Here is a 17,833-nt window from a genome sequence, read left to right on the forward strand (position 1 = left end):
GTATATTTTCCATACATGCTTATTGCAGGAAGAGTGAGAATATTGATAGCTACAGATTTAGCATCCCGTGGGCTTGATGTACAGGATATTACTCATGTTTTCAATTTTGATTTCCCTCGGAACATTGAAGAGTACGTTCATAGAGTAGGTCGTACTGGACGAGCAGGGTAAGTGGTTTTTCTACATATAAACTAAATTATCTCATCTTTTAAAAATGACAGTAAAGCTTGCTACTTAGGATTACTCACATTTTTATTTAATGTACATTTTTAATATATGGTTTGTTAGAGCAACAGATAATGTAAATCTTACTGCTGATGCAATGTGAGATCAACAGTAAATGATGCTTCCAGAGTATGATGTGTATACCAAGATACATTTCAAATATTAATGTTCCATTTCTGGCATTGTGTGTTTTGAAATCAGTTAGCAAAAGGCACATCAGGGTACTGGTGTGAGGTTGGTAATTACTTGGGTTATAAACAAAAAATGAAAATGGGTTTAAACCTGAGTAGAGTCATATTTTTGAAGATGTTCTAGATTATTTCCTTATCTTAAATCTATTCTGCATTATAACTACTGTATAAAATTCTCAGTCAGCTCCCTAGGAATTCCATCAACAAGCAGACTTTGAATGTCAAGAGTTTCACCTTACTACAGTCATACAGCTTGTTGGCTTCAAAGAAAGGTTTGAATGCCACATTAACTCCAGAAATTTAACAAAAGAAATAAGATGATGAAAAAACATACTTTCTATATAGCCTTCTGTCAGCATTTGGTGATATATGGTATTTGTGATATAAAGACTGCAGCTAGTTTCTGATTTCTTCTTAGCCTTGAGCCATAAAAAGTGTGCCAATAATGCCTATAAAACAAGTGCCATTTAAATTATTACTCTGTATACAGGAAGTGATTAAGTTCATAGGGAAACTCTCTCTCCATTAAAGATATAATTATGATTTTGAAGTATGTTTAAAATTAAGATGTCAGTTGTTCTTACTGCAAATGATACTCCTTAGGGATTTTTGCGCATCTGCGGACATGCAGCAGTCCTCTGTCTTGCTAAAAAAAACATTTTGCCCAAGTGCAGCAGTTCTGCTTTTTCCCACCTGAGGCTGCTGTGGCGCCAGAACAGCCAGCTGCATTCATGCTGGCTGTTCTAGTGCCACAGCTGCCTCTGGTGGGCAAAAGGCAGAACTGCAACACTTCTTAGGCAAAATGTATTTTATGCAGGAAAATACAAAATTCCATGCCCAGTGCTGCAGAATTCCCCCAAGAGTAGAAGTTCATCACAGCACCCTGCCTGTGGAGCCAGGTTAGGACAGAGTGGGGCACACAGAGCTGCTGGGGGGGTCACAGACTGGGGTTGAGAATGGCTAGTGGGGGGGGACAGACTGGAGCATGGGCTCAGGAGCTAGTGGGGTGACAGTGTTGAGCCTGGGGACGGGGAAGTGGGGCTGCAGAGACCCATGGGGATAAGGGGTGCGGGGACAGGGGCAGATGTGCCTGACTGAATGGGAGAGGCTTGGGGTCAGCCAGGATTTGCATGGGGGAGGCTTCCCAACACCCTAACAATCCCACACACACCCCAAAGAAAAACCTCCTACCCACACCCAACACCCTCCAAGTTCACTCCTAGGCCCCTCCCCTCTCCCTCAGCTCCTCTTACTTCTGACTCCCCCAAACCTTTGCACTGCTTTTGACAGGTGCAGGAAATACAGTTCTGTATTGTAATTTAAATGAATTATACAGAGTTCTGTATTAATATGCCTAGTAAGGCATCTATTTGCCAAAAAAACATTACCAGAATCTTTTTTTTGCTCTGTACTGTTAGACATACTTGCTGACAGATATTTTGAAATAAATTACCAAGATAATTGAAACAGGCATGATTATATTGTTGTGTTTTGACAAAATGTGCAGAATTTTGCAGAATTTTCAAATATTTTAGTGCAGAATTTTTTTTTTTTTTGGTGTGGAATTCCCCCAGAAGTCAAATGAAAGAGCACAGAGTAAGTATTTGTCCCCATAGTACACTGGGAGATGGAATTTGAAAACATACTTGGTATTTCTGAACTTCTTGCAGGTAGTTGTAGCCATTTTGCTCCAGTTTCATGACTATCACTGGCAGTACAATGGGGCTCTAAACCTGTTCCCATTCTACCTTAATCAAATAATAATGACGGCAGAGAATATTATAACTTTACATTTATATAGTATTATTCATCCCAAAAGAAATCATGAGCATTGTGGGGTGGTGACCCTCATTATAGCAGTTATCCCATTTTCCCTACATGACCTCGTTTTCACATGTATTGCTTCCCCAGACAACATGGAGGACGCCATTTTAAAATGGCATCCTCTGTGCAGTGTTACCTCATGCACACTGTACGTGCAAGATCACATCACATAGAGGAGGTCACGCTATGGAGGATGCCATTTTGCAGAGCTAAAAACATCCTCTATGCGGCGTGACCTTGCATGTGTGGGGTCATGCTGTGCGGAGGGCGCCATTTTGCAAAACGGCAACCTCTGCATACTTGGGATTGCCGCAACCCCATCTGCTGATGGAGTTACTCCACTTGGGGTTGTGATCCAGTTTGGGAACTTCTGATTTAACAAAAAGGAACAGCCGCTGCTAATGAAGATGCTTTACTGAGGCAACATAAGACAGGTGTGGTTTGCCTAAGAAGGCTGTACTGAGCCTCTAATGGGTTGGAGCTTTGTTGATAGGCGTTTTCCTAATGCTTCTATATTAGTATGTTTCTTGGATTTTATTCTAGGGAGTTCATTTTAATGTATTGTACAGATTTGTTCTTACAGATATGGAATATATATTTATTTTAGATCTCTTTATATATGGAAATTGCACTGCTTTTAAGCTATTGATGTATATGGTTACAATATTTCAATGTCAGAAAAAACACTTTACTATGTAAACTTCATCCTTTTTAAAGTAGTATTAAGCAGAATGAGAACTGACTGTAAAGACTTTCTTATTGATTTTCATACTTCAAATTTCATAAATGACATTCTCCAGCAATAAGAGGAAGTAAAGAAGTTTGAAAGTGGTCAACGTGTCTTGCAGCAAGGTCCAGTGGATGAGACATGGACTAGGAATCATGGGACCAGATTTCTGATTTCAGTTCTGACATTCAGTTGCTCTTTAACGTAGGGCAAGTCACTTAACCTTTGTGCCTCCATTTTCCCATTTGTAAAATGGTGATCTACCTAGTTAATTAGTGCTGTAAGATCTACAGATGAAACACATAAGTGGTTAGTAGTAAGAGTATTTAGGGAACATTTAATGCAGCACTACTGTTGTAACCCGTAAAGGTATGGTCTTCTTGCAAATTGTTTATGGACAAGACATAAGAATGTAAAATGTCTGATAACTCATTTGTGCCTAATGTGGATGAGACTTAGGAGTGAGCTCTTTAAATGTGTATATATGTTTCTGCTCTGTACAGCCGAATCTGAAGAGGTTTAAAAGTCTAGAAGCAGGACAGAGGATTCAGCAGCAGATTGCCAAAACTGATTGCATAGCTGCAGACTTTTTTTTTTTTTTTTAAATGTACCAATTCATTGCTGTTGCTGCAGAGGAGTAACTATGAAGCTAGAAAACATTTTCTAGGATCTACAGGTGAAGCAGAGAGAAGTCCAGTCTCTTCCTAGCCCAGGCAGTGTGACAGTAATTGTCTGCTTGGAAAGCTTGTGCACAAAAATTCCATTCTGTGAGGAAAAACCATACAGGAGACACATAGACAATGGGCCAAATTCTGAAAACCAGTGACCAGCAGCACGAGAAGGCACCAATCACTGGTAGTGCCTTGGAGCTATTGTAAATTGCTCAGAGAAATTGTCTGTTCTGTTCTTCTTTGGCTTCAGGCCAGTAGAGAGGGTACTTCATCAAGTAATAGCGCTGACAGGAACAGGACAGAGGCTGGGTTGTAGTACCCCTGTTTGTGGGTTTATTACCATGTTTCACCCCTAGGATTGTCACTAAACACATCATTTTCCCCAATAGATTATTCCTGCTTCTGACTGGAATAATTCGTTGGGAGAAGGGAAGAGATCATTTCAGGCTAGACAGAATACGAACATGCAGGCTGCTCTTGCAGTGTGTGCATTCACCCAACCACTTGTGGGTCCATTTTGTGCTTTTCTGAGTTTGGCTTAATGTGCTCAATGTTTAGTTTTCTAGAAGACTTCAGATTAGTGTTTGTTAGTGTTGTACTAAATGTTAACCTTTTTCAAAGTGGTCCATTATAGGTATAGACATACCATATTCAGAAATGAATTGTTAAATGAGTTTTCTACGCGAATGAATTAAGTACCAGGCCTAAAGACGTTAATGGGGCAGCAATAAATCAGTTTACATAGTAAAAGCAACACCATTGAGGAGTCTAGCCTTTTCCACCAGTTCTGTTAATAAAAACTTAATTTACAAATTGCAAAGTTATTTCTGAAATCTCAATACTTTGCGCTTCTTTCTCCTCTCCTTGAACAAGTTTAGCTTCTTATGCCTTTATTCTAGTTAGCTGAAGTTCTACACTCTGTTTCTAAACAGACATCTAGTCTCCTTCAAAATGGATTGGCATCAGATTTTTTTTTTTTTTTTGGCTTGGCTTGGCTTTGCTGTAGGAACAGGTGTAGCCTCTGAAGTTAATTCTGTTACTGTTTCAAGCATATACTGGTAGGAAGTGTCCAACAATGTAGTTTTCTCTTCTCTTGAAGAGTAAGAATATATTTTTCTCTTAGACGCACAGGGGAGGCTGTAACGCTTGTCACTAGGAATGACTGGAGGATTGCATCTGAGCTGATCAGCATTCTTGAAAGAGCAAATCAAGTAAGAATATTTACCTTAGCAGGGCAATGTGTACATAGCTCTCAATTGTTTAAATATGACTAGATCCCATTTGAAATGGTATTTTAGCATAGGGGAGAAGCTTACTGAGAAGCCCGTTCTTAACCGTATCGTTCGTAGTTTCACTGGGAAAATTGGGAGCTTGGGCCCTCCAGCCTTCAAAAAAAAAATCAGAGATTGGACATTCTGGCAGTGGTACTGTACCTCAGTTGTAAAAAGAGAAGCCAAAAGACAGAGGCTGTTGCCATTCAGTATGGCAGAGTCTGCCTAACTTCAATTAAGCCCTTCAGCTCAGCAGTGAAAAAGGACTATACAAGGGAGTGGACTGGGTTTTCCGAAAAGAATTTATTATATGATTGTCCATATGTAATCCACTCTTGGTATGCATGTGCCCTGTCTTTTGGCCAGCAGCATCCACTAGGGCCGTGCATACCTGAGTGTCCTCCTGTTCAGTTCACAGGCTTAAAGGGTGGAGCGGGCTCCGCTGTCCCTAATTTCCTTATTATTTGTGGCTCTGAGACGAAACCTTGGCAGTGTCCAGGCCTCAATGCGCTTGTGTAAACTGTTTTCCTTGTAGGTACTTGTAAATATGTGTGCAACGATTAGGATTATGGTGAGGAATATTAGGTATAATTATTTTTCTTCTTCAAGGGAAAATATTTTTTCCCTTGATACAGGGAATTACTCATAACTGAACTAAGTCTCCTGACTTTAAAACCTGCCCCTCCTCCCCCATGCTGCTTAATGATGGCCACACAAGATGTTTGTTTTGTCTCAGAGAAAGGACATACTCGATACGTTTTTTCCATCTGTAGTCCTTTTCAAAAAGGACCAGAAGTTGAGAGAGGCTCACCTCAAACTTCCTTTTAGACTGCTCTGTAGCTTGCCTTAGATCTGTGCAAGCAAAGAAACTTCCCTGTCCCCCCACCCCCAAAAAGCTCACCTGAGGTCCAGAAGTGCTCTAGTAAAGCTTTAGATCAGCAGCTAATTCCTGAGCCCCATCCTCCAAGAGAATCCTGGCTATGGGCTCTGGTAGGACTGTTTAGATCCCCAAGTAAACTTTGGATGGGGTAGAAAGGCTCATCACTTCTCTGAGAAGCATAAAGGTAGATCATCTGCTGCAGACCTGAGTAAAGTGGTTGAAATTGCCTTACTACTCCCTGTCTAAGGGGGCTTCATTGCCTGGATCAGGTACTGCTGGACCCCCAAAGGAGCAATACTGGACCCTTTGCACCATCTTTGGGTGGTACAGAGAGTGCAGTACTGATGATTCATCAGCAGAGTACACTGTGGTGCTATAACCCCCTTCTCCACTTCTCAAGGTAATATTTTTTGAACTGAGATCATTTGCACTAGTGGGAGACCACCAAGTATCCGCTGAACTAGAGTCACTGTTGCTGTCCTTGGTCCTGCATGTCTCCTCTACAGTGCCAGCTACTACTGCTGCTGTGGTTCTGAGTACCTCTTCAACACAGGTTGAGTCACATTTGGGGGTGGATTCTAAGATACCCAAACAGGGTAACCCCTCTTTTGGATGAGGAGGGCTTCGTCTCTTTATCTGATTCAAATCAAAATAAAGAATAATCTCCTGATTATTCCCTAAAGTCATATTCATATGATCCTTAAGACTCAGATTTGAGAGCCTCTGTCAAGATCTAGGGGTTACAGAGACAGGCAGTCTTTTTGGTGACATCCACCTTGGCTCTGGGCCTTTTCCCCTATAACAGACTGCTGGCCCTACTGGAATGCCGGGTTCACAACAACTGGGACAACCTGCATCTGCACCCGCTCAAAATTAGGACCATTTATCCTGTACCGTCTTAAGGTATTGTTTCTCAAACTGCACTGCAACACACTGAGCACCTACCAGAGATATCAAAAGTAAAGCATCCTTCCATGGGCGCTCAGTCCGTCTGTGGCTGCTGCTTCTTCATCACCAGGTGAGGCAATGGTTCCTTCAGCTCCCTCTCAACCAATTATAAAAGTTTCAGGACTTGGTCCACCATATAGAAAATTGAATAGAAACTCCTGTGGAGTGGTACTGGAGAGCTCCTGCAAGCTCTTACATAATCCCTGGCAACTATGCATGGAGTATATCTGTCAATGAAGCCTTGTTGGAACGGGCAGAGGACATCTGGAACACTCAAACATCAGTTGCACTGACATCTAAGAAGGCAGATAAACTGTATTAGATACTCTCAGAGGGAGGACGGTACCCATAATACCTTGTGTACCAGATTCACTTTCTTGAGAGAAATAGAAAGTCCTGGTGGCCAATGAGAGAAATAGAAAGTAGCAACCAAAAATTACACCAAAAGGCAGGAGGCCAAAGTGTCTCTAATTATTGATCAATTAGCCTGCAATTAAAAATTGCCATTACCCTTTGTTAGTAAGATACAATTACTTGAACTGGTGCAGGGTCTTAGACTTTGCTAATAACGGTCTTCAGGAGAGCAAGAAAAAGTGCAAATCAAAAATTTTCTGAGGGGCAGTTGGTAGCCCTAACATCTTTCCAGGCCACTTTAGATGCCTCCAGTACAATGGCTAGATACATAGCAATTTCTGTCACCATAAGGATAGCATCCTAGTTATGGTCTTTGACATTGCATGGTTGGGAGGTGCAGACAGCAATTGAAGATCTTCCTTTCAAAGACTCTGCACTCTTCATCACAAAGGCAGCTGGTTCTCTGCATTTTAGAATCCCAGCCCAGGCTCCAATTGCTAGGCATATACACACCAGCTGCTAGAGGAAACAGGGAAGACAGCAATCTTATACCACACAAAGATCATGGCCGAGCTTCTTTTTCAGGCAAAGATGCTTGGAATCTCGAAGAAGAGACATCTTCCAGAAAAGGAGACCTTCAGCTTCTACATACCCTGAACCTGATCTTTGTCCTGGATATAAAGAACATTACAGTTCAGCCACAATCTTGGACAGAGCATCACCTGATTAAGGGCGTGGTCCGAGACTTTCCAGCATCCAGGCAATAAGAAAGACAAATGATCCTGATTCGACCACAAAGCCTTGTGGACTCCAAATTCTAAAGCAGTTGTCCCCAAACTTTTCATGGTCATGCCCCCCCCCCTTTACTCCTATCCACACCCTTCTCAGGGGCCGGGAGCAGGACCACAGCACCCAAGGGGGGGCGCTGGCAGGAGTAAGGGGGCCAAGGCTGGGGCTGCAGCTGGGGTGGGTCTGGGACTGAGAACTGAGCCGTGACTTGGGGGGGGGGCAGGACCGGGGCCAAGAACGGACCTGCAGCTGGGGGATGGAAACGGGCCAGTGCTGTGGTCGGGGGGGGGGGCAGGCTGGTGCTGGGAGTGGAGCCGGGGTCACAGCTGGGGCTGGAGCAGAGTTGGGGGTGTAGAACCGGGCTGGGTGGCGCTGTCACCCCGCCCCTCATGGGATCTGGCCTGGGCTCCTCCATTTCCCCCCTGGGGGGCACACCCTGCATTTTGGGGACCTATGTTATAAAGCTTGGTGAGGGGCAACAGTACCCCGCTCACAGGACGAGGAACTGAGGATTTGATGAATCATTACTAAGGCTAAAATTTAGTCACGGCAGTCACGGATTCTGTGACTTTACTGGACCTCTGTGACTTCTTCGGCATCAATTGTCAGGGGCTGAAGCCGGAGCTGGAGCGGGACTGTGCCCCTGCACTGCAACTGGGGCTGGAACCAGGACCGTGCAGCTCCTGGCTTGCGGTGGGGGCTGTGGCCGGGGCTGCGGCCATGCGCCTCTGCCCCGCGGCTTGCAGCCAGCTTGAGCGGGGGGCGCTATGTCCCTGCTGGGGCTGTGCTCCCCACCATGGCAGGGGGCTCTGCCTGTCAGTCCATGGGACTACAGCTGTCATTCGTCCCCCCTACCTAGCCCTGCCCTTCCCCCCCATTTATTTTTAGTAAAGTCATGGACAGGCCACAGGCTTCCATACATTTTTTTTCTTTATTGCCCGTGACGTAACAAATTCTTAAAACTTATGTTTAGGCTATATTACAGGCCAAAAAACCTTCATATCAGCCTCCATTGAGACTGCCAAACCCTACCCCAAGGTGGTAAATCACTTCAATCCTAAATGCCTACAATCTGCATCAGAGCCGAGCAACAATTGTTGCAAAGAATGATCTGAATTTCCAGAAAATATCTCACATTTAGGAAGCCTTCTCAAACCGCATGGATCCACTCTGCCTGCACCCACCAACGAACATTCCCAGCTACATTCCCAGAGTTCATTACACTCACTCTTCAAGAAGTTCTAGGTACCTAGAGAAGTCCCAACTCAAGATTTGTGAATCCCAACCCCCTACCCTTGAAAAAGAGTCATAAACACCTGGTGCCACTCTTGTCTAAAAGTGCTGACACCTCATTCAGAGATACTCTTCTTTCAAACACTCAATCAGACCAACACTGAAGAAACCCACCCTGGATACTTCAGTTCTTGCCAACTATTGCCAAGTGTCAAACCTCCCATTCATGAGCAAGCTCATAGAGAAGCTGGCAAAAGGCCAACTACAAGCTCATTTAACTGAAGCTAACATTCTAGAAAATCTGTGTGGATTAAAGCTGGGACATGAAACTCAAACTTATTGGCACTAATGGATGATCTGCTGTTAGTGGTCAGACATGCATTCTCATCCTGGACCTCTCTACAGCATTTGACACTGTTGATCATGAGATACTGCTGTCTCACCTGAGAATTGTGGCAGGAGTCCAGGATAATGCACTAAAATTGTTTGAGTCTTCCTGGAGGGACACACCCAAAAACTAGTGATGCTTCTCCACCACTAAACCCCTCACTTATAGGGTTCCACAAGGATCAATTCTCTCTCCTGTCCTTTTCATCATCTACATTTTTCTACTAGGTGAACTGGTCTGACATCAACTTAAGTGCCAGCAATATGCAGATGAAACACTGCTCTACTTATCCTTCACAACATGAACATACCACTACAACCAAGATGGCTCAGTGCTTGGGTGAAGAATACCTGGATGAAGCTGAACCTGAGCAGAACAGAGATGATGCTGGTGGACAGAGGAAAGTATTTTGAGGAGTTTGCAGTATAGTGCAGTCTCTCTTTGGTTGAAGGTTCACATTCATAATTGGTCAATTCAGTCTAAGTCAGTGGTCACCAGTCGGTTGATCGCGATTGACTGGTTGATCCTAGAGGATCTCCCAGTCGATCGCGGTCTCCGGCAGCACAACGGGGCTGCCACTAAGACAGGCTTCTCTGCCTGCCCTGGCCCCATGCCACTCCCAGAAGTGGACAGCGAGCCCCGGTGGCGGACGAGCAGGGATCTCCCTCTGCACGCTGCTTCTGCCTGTAAGCACCGCCCCCGCAGCTCCCATTGGCCGGGAACGGGGAGTTGTGGCCAGTGGAAGCTGCGGGGGCTTGAGTGCTTGAAGAGGAGAGGGACAGCGCACTGAGCCACATGCCGCCCACCCTCCCCACCCTCAGGGGCTGCTGGGGCACGTTGGCCCCTTCTGGGAGCTGCGAGGGGCTGGGGTAGTCAGGTAGCCTGCCTTAGTGGCAGACACGCTGCGCCGCCAACCGGGAGCCGCTCGAAGTAAGTGCTGCCTGGCGGAAGGCTGCACCCCAACTCCTGAGCCCCCTCCTGGAGCTAGCACCCCAAACCCCCTCCTGCACTGCAAGCCCCAGCCCTGACCCCCCTCCCAGAGCCAGCACCCCACCCCCTCCTGCACCCCAACACTCCGCCCCAGCCTGGAGCCCCCTCCTGCACCCAAATTCCCTCCCAGAGCTTGCACTCCAACCCCCTTCCCCAGGCTCAGCCCAGAGCCCTTTCCCACACTGCAAACCCCTCAGCCCCAGCCTACACCCCCTCCCGAACCCCAATCCGGTGAAAGTGAGTGAGGGTGAGGGAGAGCAAGTGACGGAGAGAGGGAGGAATGGAGTGAGTGGGGCGGGACTTTGGGGAAGGGGCAGTGTAGATCCTGGGTTGCCCTTAAATTCAAAAGTGATCTTGGGCATAAAAAAGTTGGAGTCCACTGGTCGAAGTATTCTTGGATTTGTTGCTGATGCTGAGCTCTCACCCAACAGCCATGAGTAATGCTTTCTACTATCTCCAGTTGGCTAGGAGACTCCATCCCATCCTGGAAAACTAAAACGGCCTCAGTCATTCATACCTTCATCACCTTGGCTGGCCTACAGCAGTGTGATTTACCTGGGCATGAAACCTTCGGCACTTAAACTCCAACTAATACAAAGTGCTGCAACATGTCTCCTCAGCAACACAGGCTACCATGAGCACATCACGCTGGCTTCCTATAGAATTTTGAATCAAGTTCAAGGTCTTGGTCTTATCTTCAGAGCATTCCATGGTCTGGGCTCAGGATACCTAAAAGACCATCTAACGCCTGGGTACAAAGACCAGGGTTGATGACTTTGCTCCTCTGGCACAGTGGAACTCTCAACAATAAGAGTAAAGCACATCTGTGAGGGAGATTCAACTTTCACCAGTGAAAGTTCAAGACTGTGAGCTCCCCCAGGAACTAAGGACCGTCACAAACCTCACCACTTTCCACTTCAAGGGCAAGGTGCATTTTTTTTATCTTCCTTTCTCTAATATAAGCACAGCAACAGTATAGTTGTGGTTTTTTTGTTTGTTTGTTTGTTTTTTAAGACACCCTACCAGAACAGCATACTCCACTGCACATACTTCTCTCTCTGGAGAGACAATGAGAGAACACACATATGACAGATGGGTAGTCACGTTGCTTAATGCACTACTGGAAGGCATTTAGATACTACAGTTATCAGCACAGTATAAAAACTTATATAGAATAGAATACATTGTATGCCTGTCATGTTGCGATCATCTTGAAGTAATTGTTCTGACATGTTGGGGGAGAGTTGCCTTACAGGCAGTCCACGGGATCTTTATCCTTCCTTGCCCCATTTGGAGACTGCTTTTATTTTGGGGGAGAAGCATGGACCCTTATAATGTGAAAGGGTTGGGTTCTGTAAAAAATCTCATTGGCATTCTCTGAAGTTCCATACCATCTCTATTCAGGGACCCCTCTCAGGAGTGTCTGGAATTGCTTCTTTCTCTAGGGGTAGTAGAAGTTCCACTACAAAACAGAGAGAAGGGGGTTATTCCATTTATTTCCTAATCCTGAAGAAAATGTGGGATTGCATCCTATTTTGGACTTGACAGGTTCAGTGACTTCATCTGCCACTTCAAGTTCACTTGCATCACTAGATCCACAGGACTAGTTTATGGCTCTCAGCCCAAAGAATTGGGAAAATACAGGCACTTACGCAGGCCCTCATTATATAGTATTCCACCCAAAATCACCCTTAGCTCCTATCCCATATTTTTGCATAAAGTAGTCTTAGATATTCATTTGAAGCAAATGATTAATTTGCTGGTGACTTTCCTTACACCATATTCTAATCGGGGGGTGGGGGAGGAGAGTGAGAGAAAATACTCTAGATGCCTCAGCCTTATTTTATCTTCATAGGATCAAGTCATTTAGAGTCTTGGAGAGACTCTTTGTAGCATTTGCAGACAGTTCAAAAGGATGGCTGTATCAATGTAGAGGTAGTTATCTAAATGGGTGTCTAATCTCATTAAAATCTGTTATGATCTGTTTAGATCTCCGAGAAGAAGATTAGAACACATTTCAGTAAGGCTTAAGCAGCTTTTGTGACTTCCTTGAGAAGTGTACCCATCTCATAAATATGCAGGACAGCTATGTAGGGTTGAGTCCATGCTTCCAAGACATTATTCCATGGTAGAAACATCAAGAAGTTCTTCGATTGCTTGCTCATGTCGATTCCATTCTAGGTATGTGCACTAAGGCAAAAGTCTCCCGCGGTATCCGTAGCGTTGGCTGTGGTGCCCTCTGGAGTGCCATGCTAATGCATCTGCATATCACGCGCCGCTGGCCCTGCGCCCTCTCAGTTCCTTCTTACCGCCCATGATGGTTGGTCAGAGCGCACCTCTCCCTTGCCTCGCAAGTGGTCAGCAGTTTCTTTCCCTTTCGACTTCGCTTGGCCTGTCAGTCTTTTCGGTCCCACTTATAAGGCAAAGTAGTTCATGTCCTGACGGACAACACCGCCACAATGTTTTATATCAACAAGCAATGCAGAGCCAGGTCATCAGCCTTCTGCCAGGAAGCCCTCCAGCTTTGGGACTTCTGTGTGCAGCATGCCATTCATCTGATGGCACTACACCTCCCTGGAACTAGGAATGTATTAGCAGCTCGCCTCAGCAGAGCCTTCTTGTCTCGCCTTTGGTATTGGCACCATTGTTCCCCTTTTGAACAAGGTATTTTGAACAATGCCAGCAATACCTTTGGTATTGATACCATGAATGGTCACTCCACTCCAAGGTGGTCAACGGGATTTTTCAAAAGTGGGGAATCTCCCCAGATGGACTTGTTCACAACTCGCCAGAACAGGAAATGTCATCTGTTCTGCTCATTTCGGGGGATCGAAAGGAGCTCCTTGTCAGACACCTTCCTACTCCCGTGGTCAGGGACGCTGACAATTTCCCACCAGTGCCATTGCTGCACAAAGTCCTTACGAAGATGGAGCAGGGAAAAGCCAAAGTAATCCTGATAGCCCCACCTTGGCCTCACCAACACTGGTTTGGCACGCTGATGGTTACCTGTCATATCAGCCTTTCACCCTCTGTTCCAGGGCAGGGCAGTCTTTGCTCATAACATGACGGGCCGGTTCTTAAGAGGTCTGGAGCAGCTCTACCTCCAAGTCCAGGACTTAGTCCCTCCATGGGACCTGAATCTGGTGATCACACGGCTCATGAAAGCCCCCTTCGAGCCCTTGTTCTGCTCTCCTGGAAGGCATCCTTCCTGGTGGTGAAAACTTCTGCCCGAAGGGTTTCTGAGATTAGGGCACTTACATCGGAGCCACCCTATATGGTGTTCTTCAAAGACAATGTCCAGCTGCAGCTGCATCTGGCTTTCCTGCCCAAAGTGGTTTAGCAATTTCACATGAGCCAGGACATATTCTTGCCAGTCTTCTTCCCAAAGCCTCATAAATCTGAGGAGGAACGTAGGTTGCACTCCCTGGATGTCAGGAGAGCATTAGCCTTCTACATCGAGAGGACCAAGCCATTTCGCAAGTCAACGCAGTTTGTCACGGTAGCAGATAGGATGAAAAGTAGTCCAGTGTCCACCCAGAGAATCTCGTCTTGGATCACTGCCTGCATCCGATTTTGCTATGATCAGGCGAAAGTGCCTCCACCAGCGATTGTAACCACCCACTCAACTAGAGCACAAGCCTCGTCAGCGGCCTTCCTGGCCCAGGTGCCAATACCAGATATCTCCAGGGCCGCCACCTGGTTGTCCATTCACACATTCACGTCTCGCTATGCGCTTACCCAGCAAGCCCGGGACAATGCTCGCTTCAGTAGAGCAGTATTACAAGCTGCATGTCTGTGAACTCTGAGCCGACCTCCAGGGATACTACTTGTGAGTCATCTAGAATGGAATCAACATGAGCAAGCACTTGAAGGGGAAAAAAAGTTACCTACCTTTCATAACTGTTGTTCTTCAAGATGTGTTGCTCATGTCCATTCCATTACCCACCCTCCTACCCTTCTGTCGGAGTTGTTAGCAAGAAGGAACTGAGGGTGGGGGGGGCCGGCGGCGCCTGATATACCAACGCTTGAGTGCGGCACTCCAGAGGGAGCCATAGCCAACCCTACGGATACCGCGAAGGCAAAAGTCTCCAACAACTGTGCACGTGGGCGCACACACACCTAGAATGGAATGGACATGAGCAACACATCTCAAAGAACAGTTATGAAAGGTAGGTAACAGTTTTATCTGATGCTGCTTCTAGCAGAGCAGTGCTATAATGTTTCTTTAAGTAGACTCCAAGCATCTGTCTGTCTTCAGTTCACTGTTTTGAGCCACCAAGAATGGAATATATATGGAGTACTCAAAGAAGAAAGTCACCTTATAGAAACTTGAGTTCTTCGAGATGTGGTGGTATATATATTTCACCACCTGCCCTCTTTCCCCTCTACAATGGTGTCTTCCATATCTTAAAACAAAAACAAAAAAAACCCTTTAAAACCATGTCCATTTGAAAAGGAAAAATCAACCATTTCATATTCTGAAGATATTGAAATGGGACACTTCGAGATTGGGAGAAAAAAGGAAAAAGTTCTAATAAACAAAATTTTAGTGAAATTGACACTATTTTACAAAGCATTTTAGTTTAGCCAGCCTTGCCTTTTTCTGACGGGAAAACTGTTCCATCAAAGATGTGAACCATTTTCATTCATGTAGGGCAAAATGTATTGTGGATAGGAAAGCTAAGATTTCCTCTATCCTGCAATTGCATCAGAATGAGGTTGATGATCTTCACTAAACAAAAATAAAGTGTGGTGTTTCTTTTTTAACAACTTGAATTCTTGGTCTTTTCATGACCAAAGTTCAATGAACTATAACCTGGTGGTCTGGTACTTGGATGAAAAATCCTAAGAGAATTCCAGTCACCTTAAAAACAACATTTTAAGAACTAAACATGTATAGATAAGGAATTTAGCTACCAAATTGCAGGTGTAAAATTTGGGTGCAGAAATGGAGAAAACAGCATAAAATTCAAGTAGATTATTTAGAGCCAGATTTTAATCTACTTGAATTTTGTCTTTTTCCCATAACTTTTTTTCTCAGAAGTCTAACTCAAAGGCAGAAGTCTTTGAAATACATCATAGGATTTTTTTTAGCTGAAGATATGGTATTGGTTCATCTACGTACACTGGAAATCCAATGACATAGCGCCAAAGAATTTATCACTCAAGCTACAAAAATTTTTCCTAATTTTTAGATAAAAAAGATATCTTCCCTTGGCTATTTCTTGTTGGTGTGCTGCTAAAGTATTCAGCTGCAAAGCCATAAGAGTCCTAGAATAATAGAAAACATTCTGTATAAATACTTATTTGTTGACTTCATGGGCATATGACTGCAAAGCTTAGAGAATCACTTAGAATAAACTTTCTCCATAACATAACTTTCTAATTACCAGGCAGTTCCTGAAGAGCTTATTTCAATGGCAGAAAGATTCAAGCAATTTCAGATGAAAAAAGAAATCAAAAAGGATTTAGGAAGACCTCGTGGAAAGTCCTGGAAAGGTTTTTAATTGCCTGGGAGATATTTAAACAATGTAAGTAAATTCTTACAGTAATAGTAGTATAGATTTGAATTTAGGGCCAGATTTTTCAAGCATGGGTACTTTTGTGCTTGTTTGTCTTGTATACACTAATTAGGTCTGCGAACTTTTTGAAAATCTGGTTCTCCTTACATTTAACGATGTGTTGCTATGTTTAGATGTCACTCTCAATTATTCTTTAATCCACACTTAAGGCGGAAAAAGTGTGTGTCAAGGTTAGTAATTGCAATGACATCATTTTTAAAAATTGTAAAAATGCTGAAGAAAATTAAGATTCTGCTTTTAATTTGACAAACTGCAGAATTTTTTAATATACAAGAATTTAAAAATTAACTTCTCCCTTATATTTTCAGGGAATCAGATTGGTGCATACACCCAACACCTGTCAACATTGTTTCAAAATAACTTACATGCCTGATGTTACCACCATTTGTCAGTGGAGTGCAAGGAGGATGTTACATCTGTGGTTTGGGACAGACAAGGCATGGAATACTGATCGTTATCTTCTTTCATTGTTGGAAAATGAAGCATATTCTTACAGTAATAGCAGAATAAATCTCTGAACTAATATTTCTTCAAGTCTGTCATACTGAGTGGATGGAAACCCAACCAAATGATAAACAGTACACAAATTTTGTGAGGCCGCAATCTTTTTTTCTAATAAGGTTATATGTTTTCTATTTTGATTCTTCTGGGCCTCTTATTTTCTTTTACATTAAGCTTATATACTTGTATACAAAACTCCTGTTGACTTCAGTAGGCCTAAGATTTCACCTTTCCTATTTATTTTGATGTTTTTGACCTTTTTTAAGAGAGTAAAGGACTCTAGTTTTGTACAGCACAAGTTTTCAAATGCTGTAAGATTTTTGCATTTGCTAAATAAAAAACTTGAAAATGTAAGAACTTTTCCACTGGCTGTACCTTTCCTATGTGCTCTTGTTTCATAGTCTCTTCAAGAAAGAAGAATCAAGTTAAGTTCTGTCTGAGCAGATATGATAGTCTATTGTTGCTGCTGCTTGTACTCTGACATCCAAAAATAAAGTGCAACTATAGTCGCTATCACTTAAAAGCAGGATCAGTAAAAAGTATAATTATCCTTAAGCACATTTTATTTTGGAATATTTAATATTCAAGTATCCCTCAAAATACCTCAATGTGAGCAAAGTAACGGATGAAAGAAAATCAGAACTATGATTTTGTTTTTTTGCAAGCTATTATGCAGTGTTGCCTCTTCGGGATAAATATAGAGGTAAGTTATGATTGTTGTCTGTAAATACATATGGAGGATACTCAGCAGTGTTTATACTGGTGCAACTCCATTGACTTCAGAACTGCACCAGTATAACAAGGAGTATAATATGGCCGTTTGTCATTGTTCTGCGTCAAATCTGTATTTTGTTTTTACTACTGAATCACTGCTGCCTTCTTAGAAGCATAGAGCTTGTCTATAGTGTGTGGCACTGTGCACTACAAGGGGCGTAATTTGTAAAGCGCACTGTTTTGCGCACTAATTGGTCCACGTAGACCCTGTTCGTTCACACTAAAAGTTCCCAAGCACTTTAGGGTAGAACTGTATTGTGTTACAGTGCATGAAGGGAGCTTTTAGTGTACACCAGCAGGGACTATGCAGACCAGTTAATGTGTAACATGGAAGTGCACTTGAGAAATCACACCTCCATAGTATGCATTACTGCACTGTGTAGATAAGTGCATAGAAATAAGAGCAGGAAAGTATTGATTATAGCTAATTCTTCCCCCCACACCCACTCACCCTCCCATTGAAAGTAGCCTGGCACCAATCAGAC

General features: G+C 43.8%; 1 protein-coding gene across 1 annotated transcript in view; it reads left to right on the top strand.

Moving 5' to 3' along the window:
• DDX43 (DEAD-box helicase 43) overlaps positions 1 to 15,998 on the top strand; it is a 75,279-nt gene extending 59,281 nt beyond the window's left edge. The window contains exons 14-16 of the mRNA XM_065401945.1: positions 33 to 167; positions 4,762 to 4,849; positions 15,885 to 15,998. Of these exons, the coding sequence (XP_065258017.1) occupies positions 33 to 167; positions 4,762 to 4,849; positions 15,885 to 15,998 (337 nt within the window). The remainder of the gene's footprint in view (positions 1 to 32; positions 168 to 4,761; positions 4,850 to 15,884) is intronic.
• The last annotated feature ends 1,835 nt before the right edge of the window (positions 15,999 to 17,833 follow it).

This window comes from Emys orbicularis, chromosome 3 (genome assembly GCF_028017835.1).
Source record: "Emys orbicularis isolate rEmyOrb1 chromosome 3, rEmyOrb1.hap1, whole genome shotgun sequence".
Taxonomy (NCBI): Eukaryota; Metazoa; Chordata; order Testudines; family Emydidae; genus Emys; species Emys orbicularis.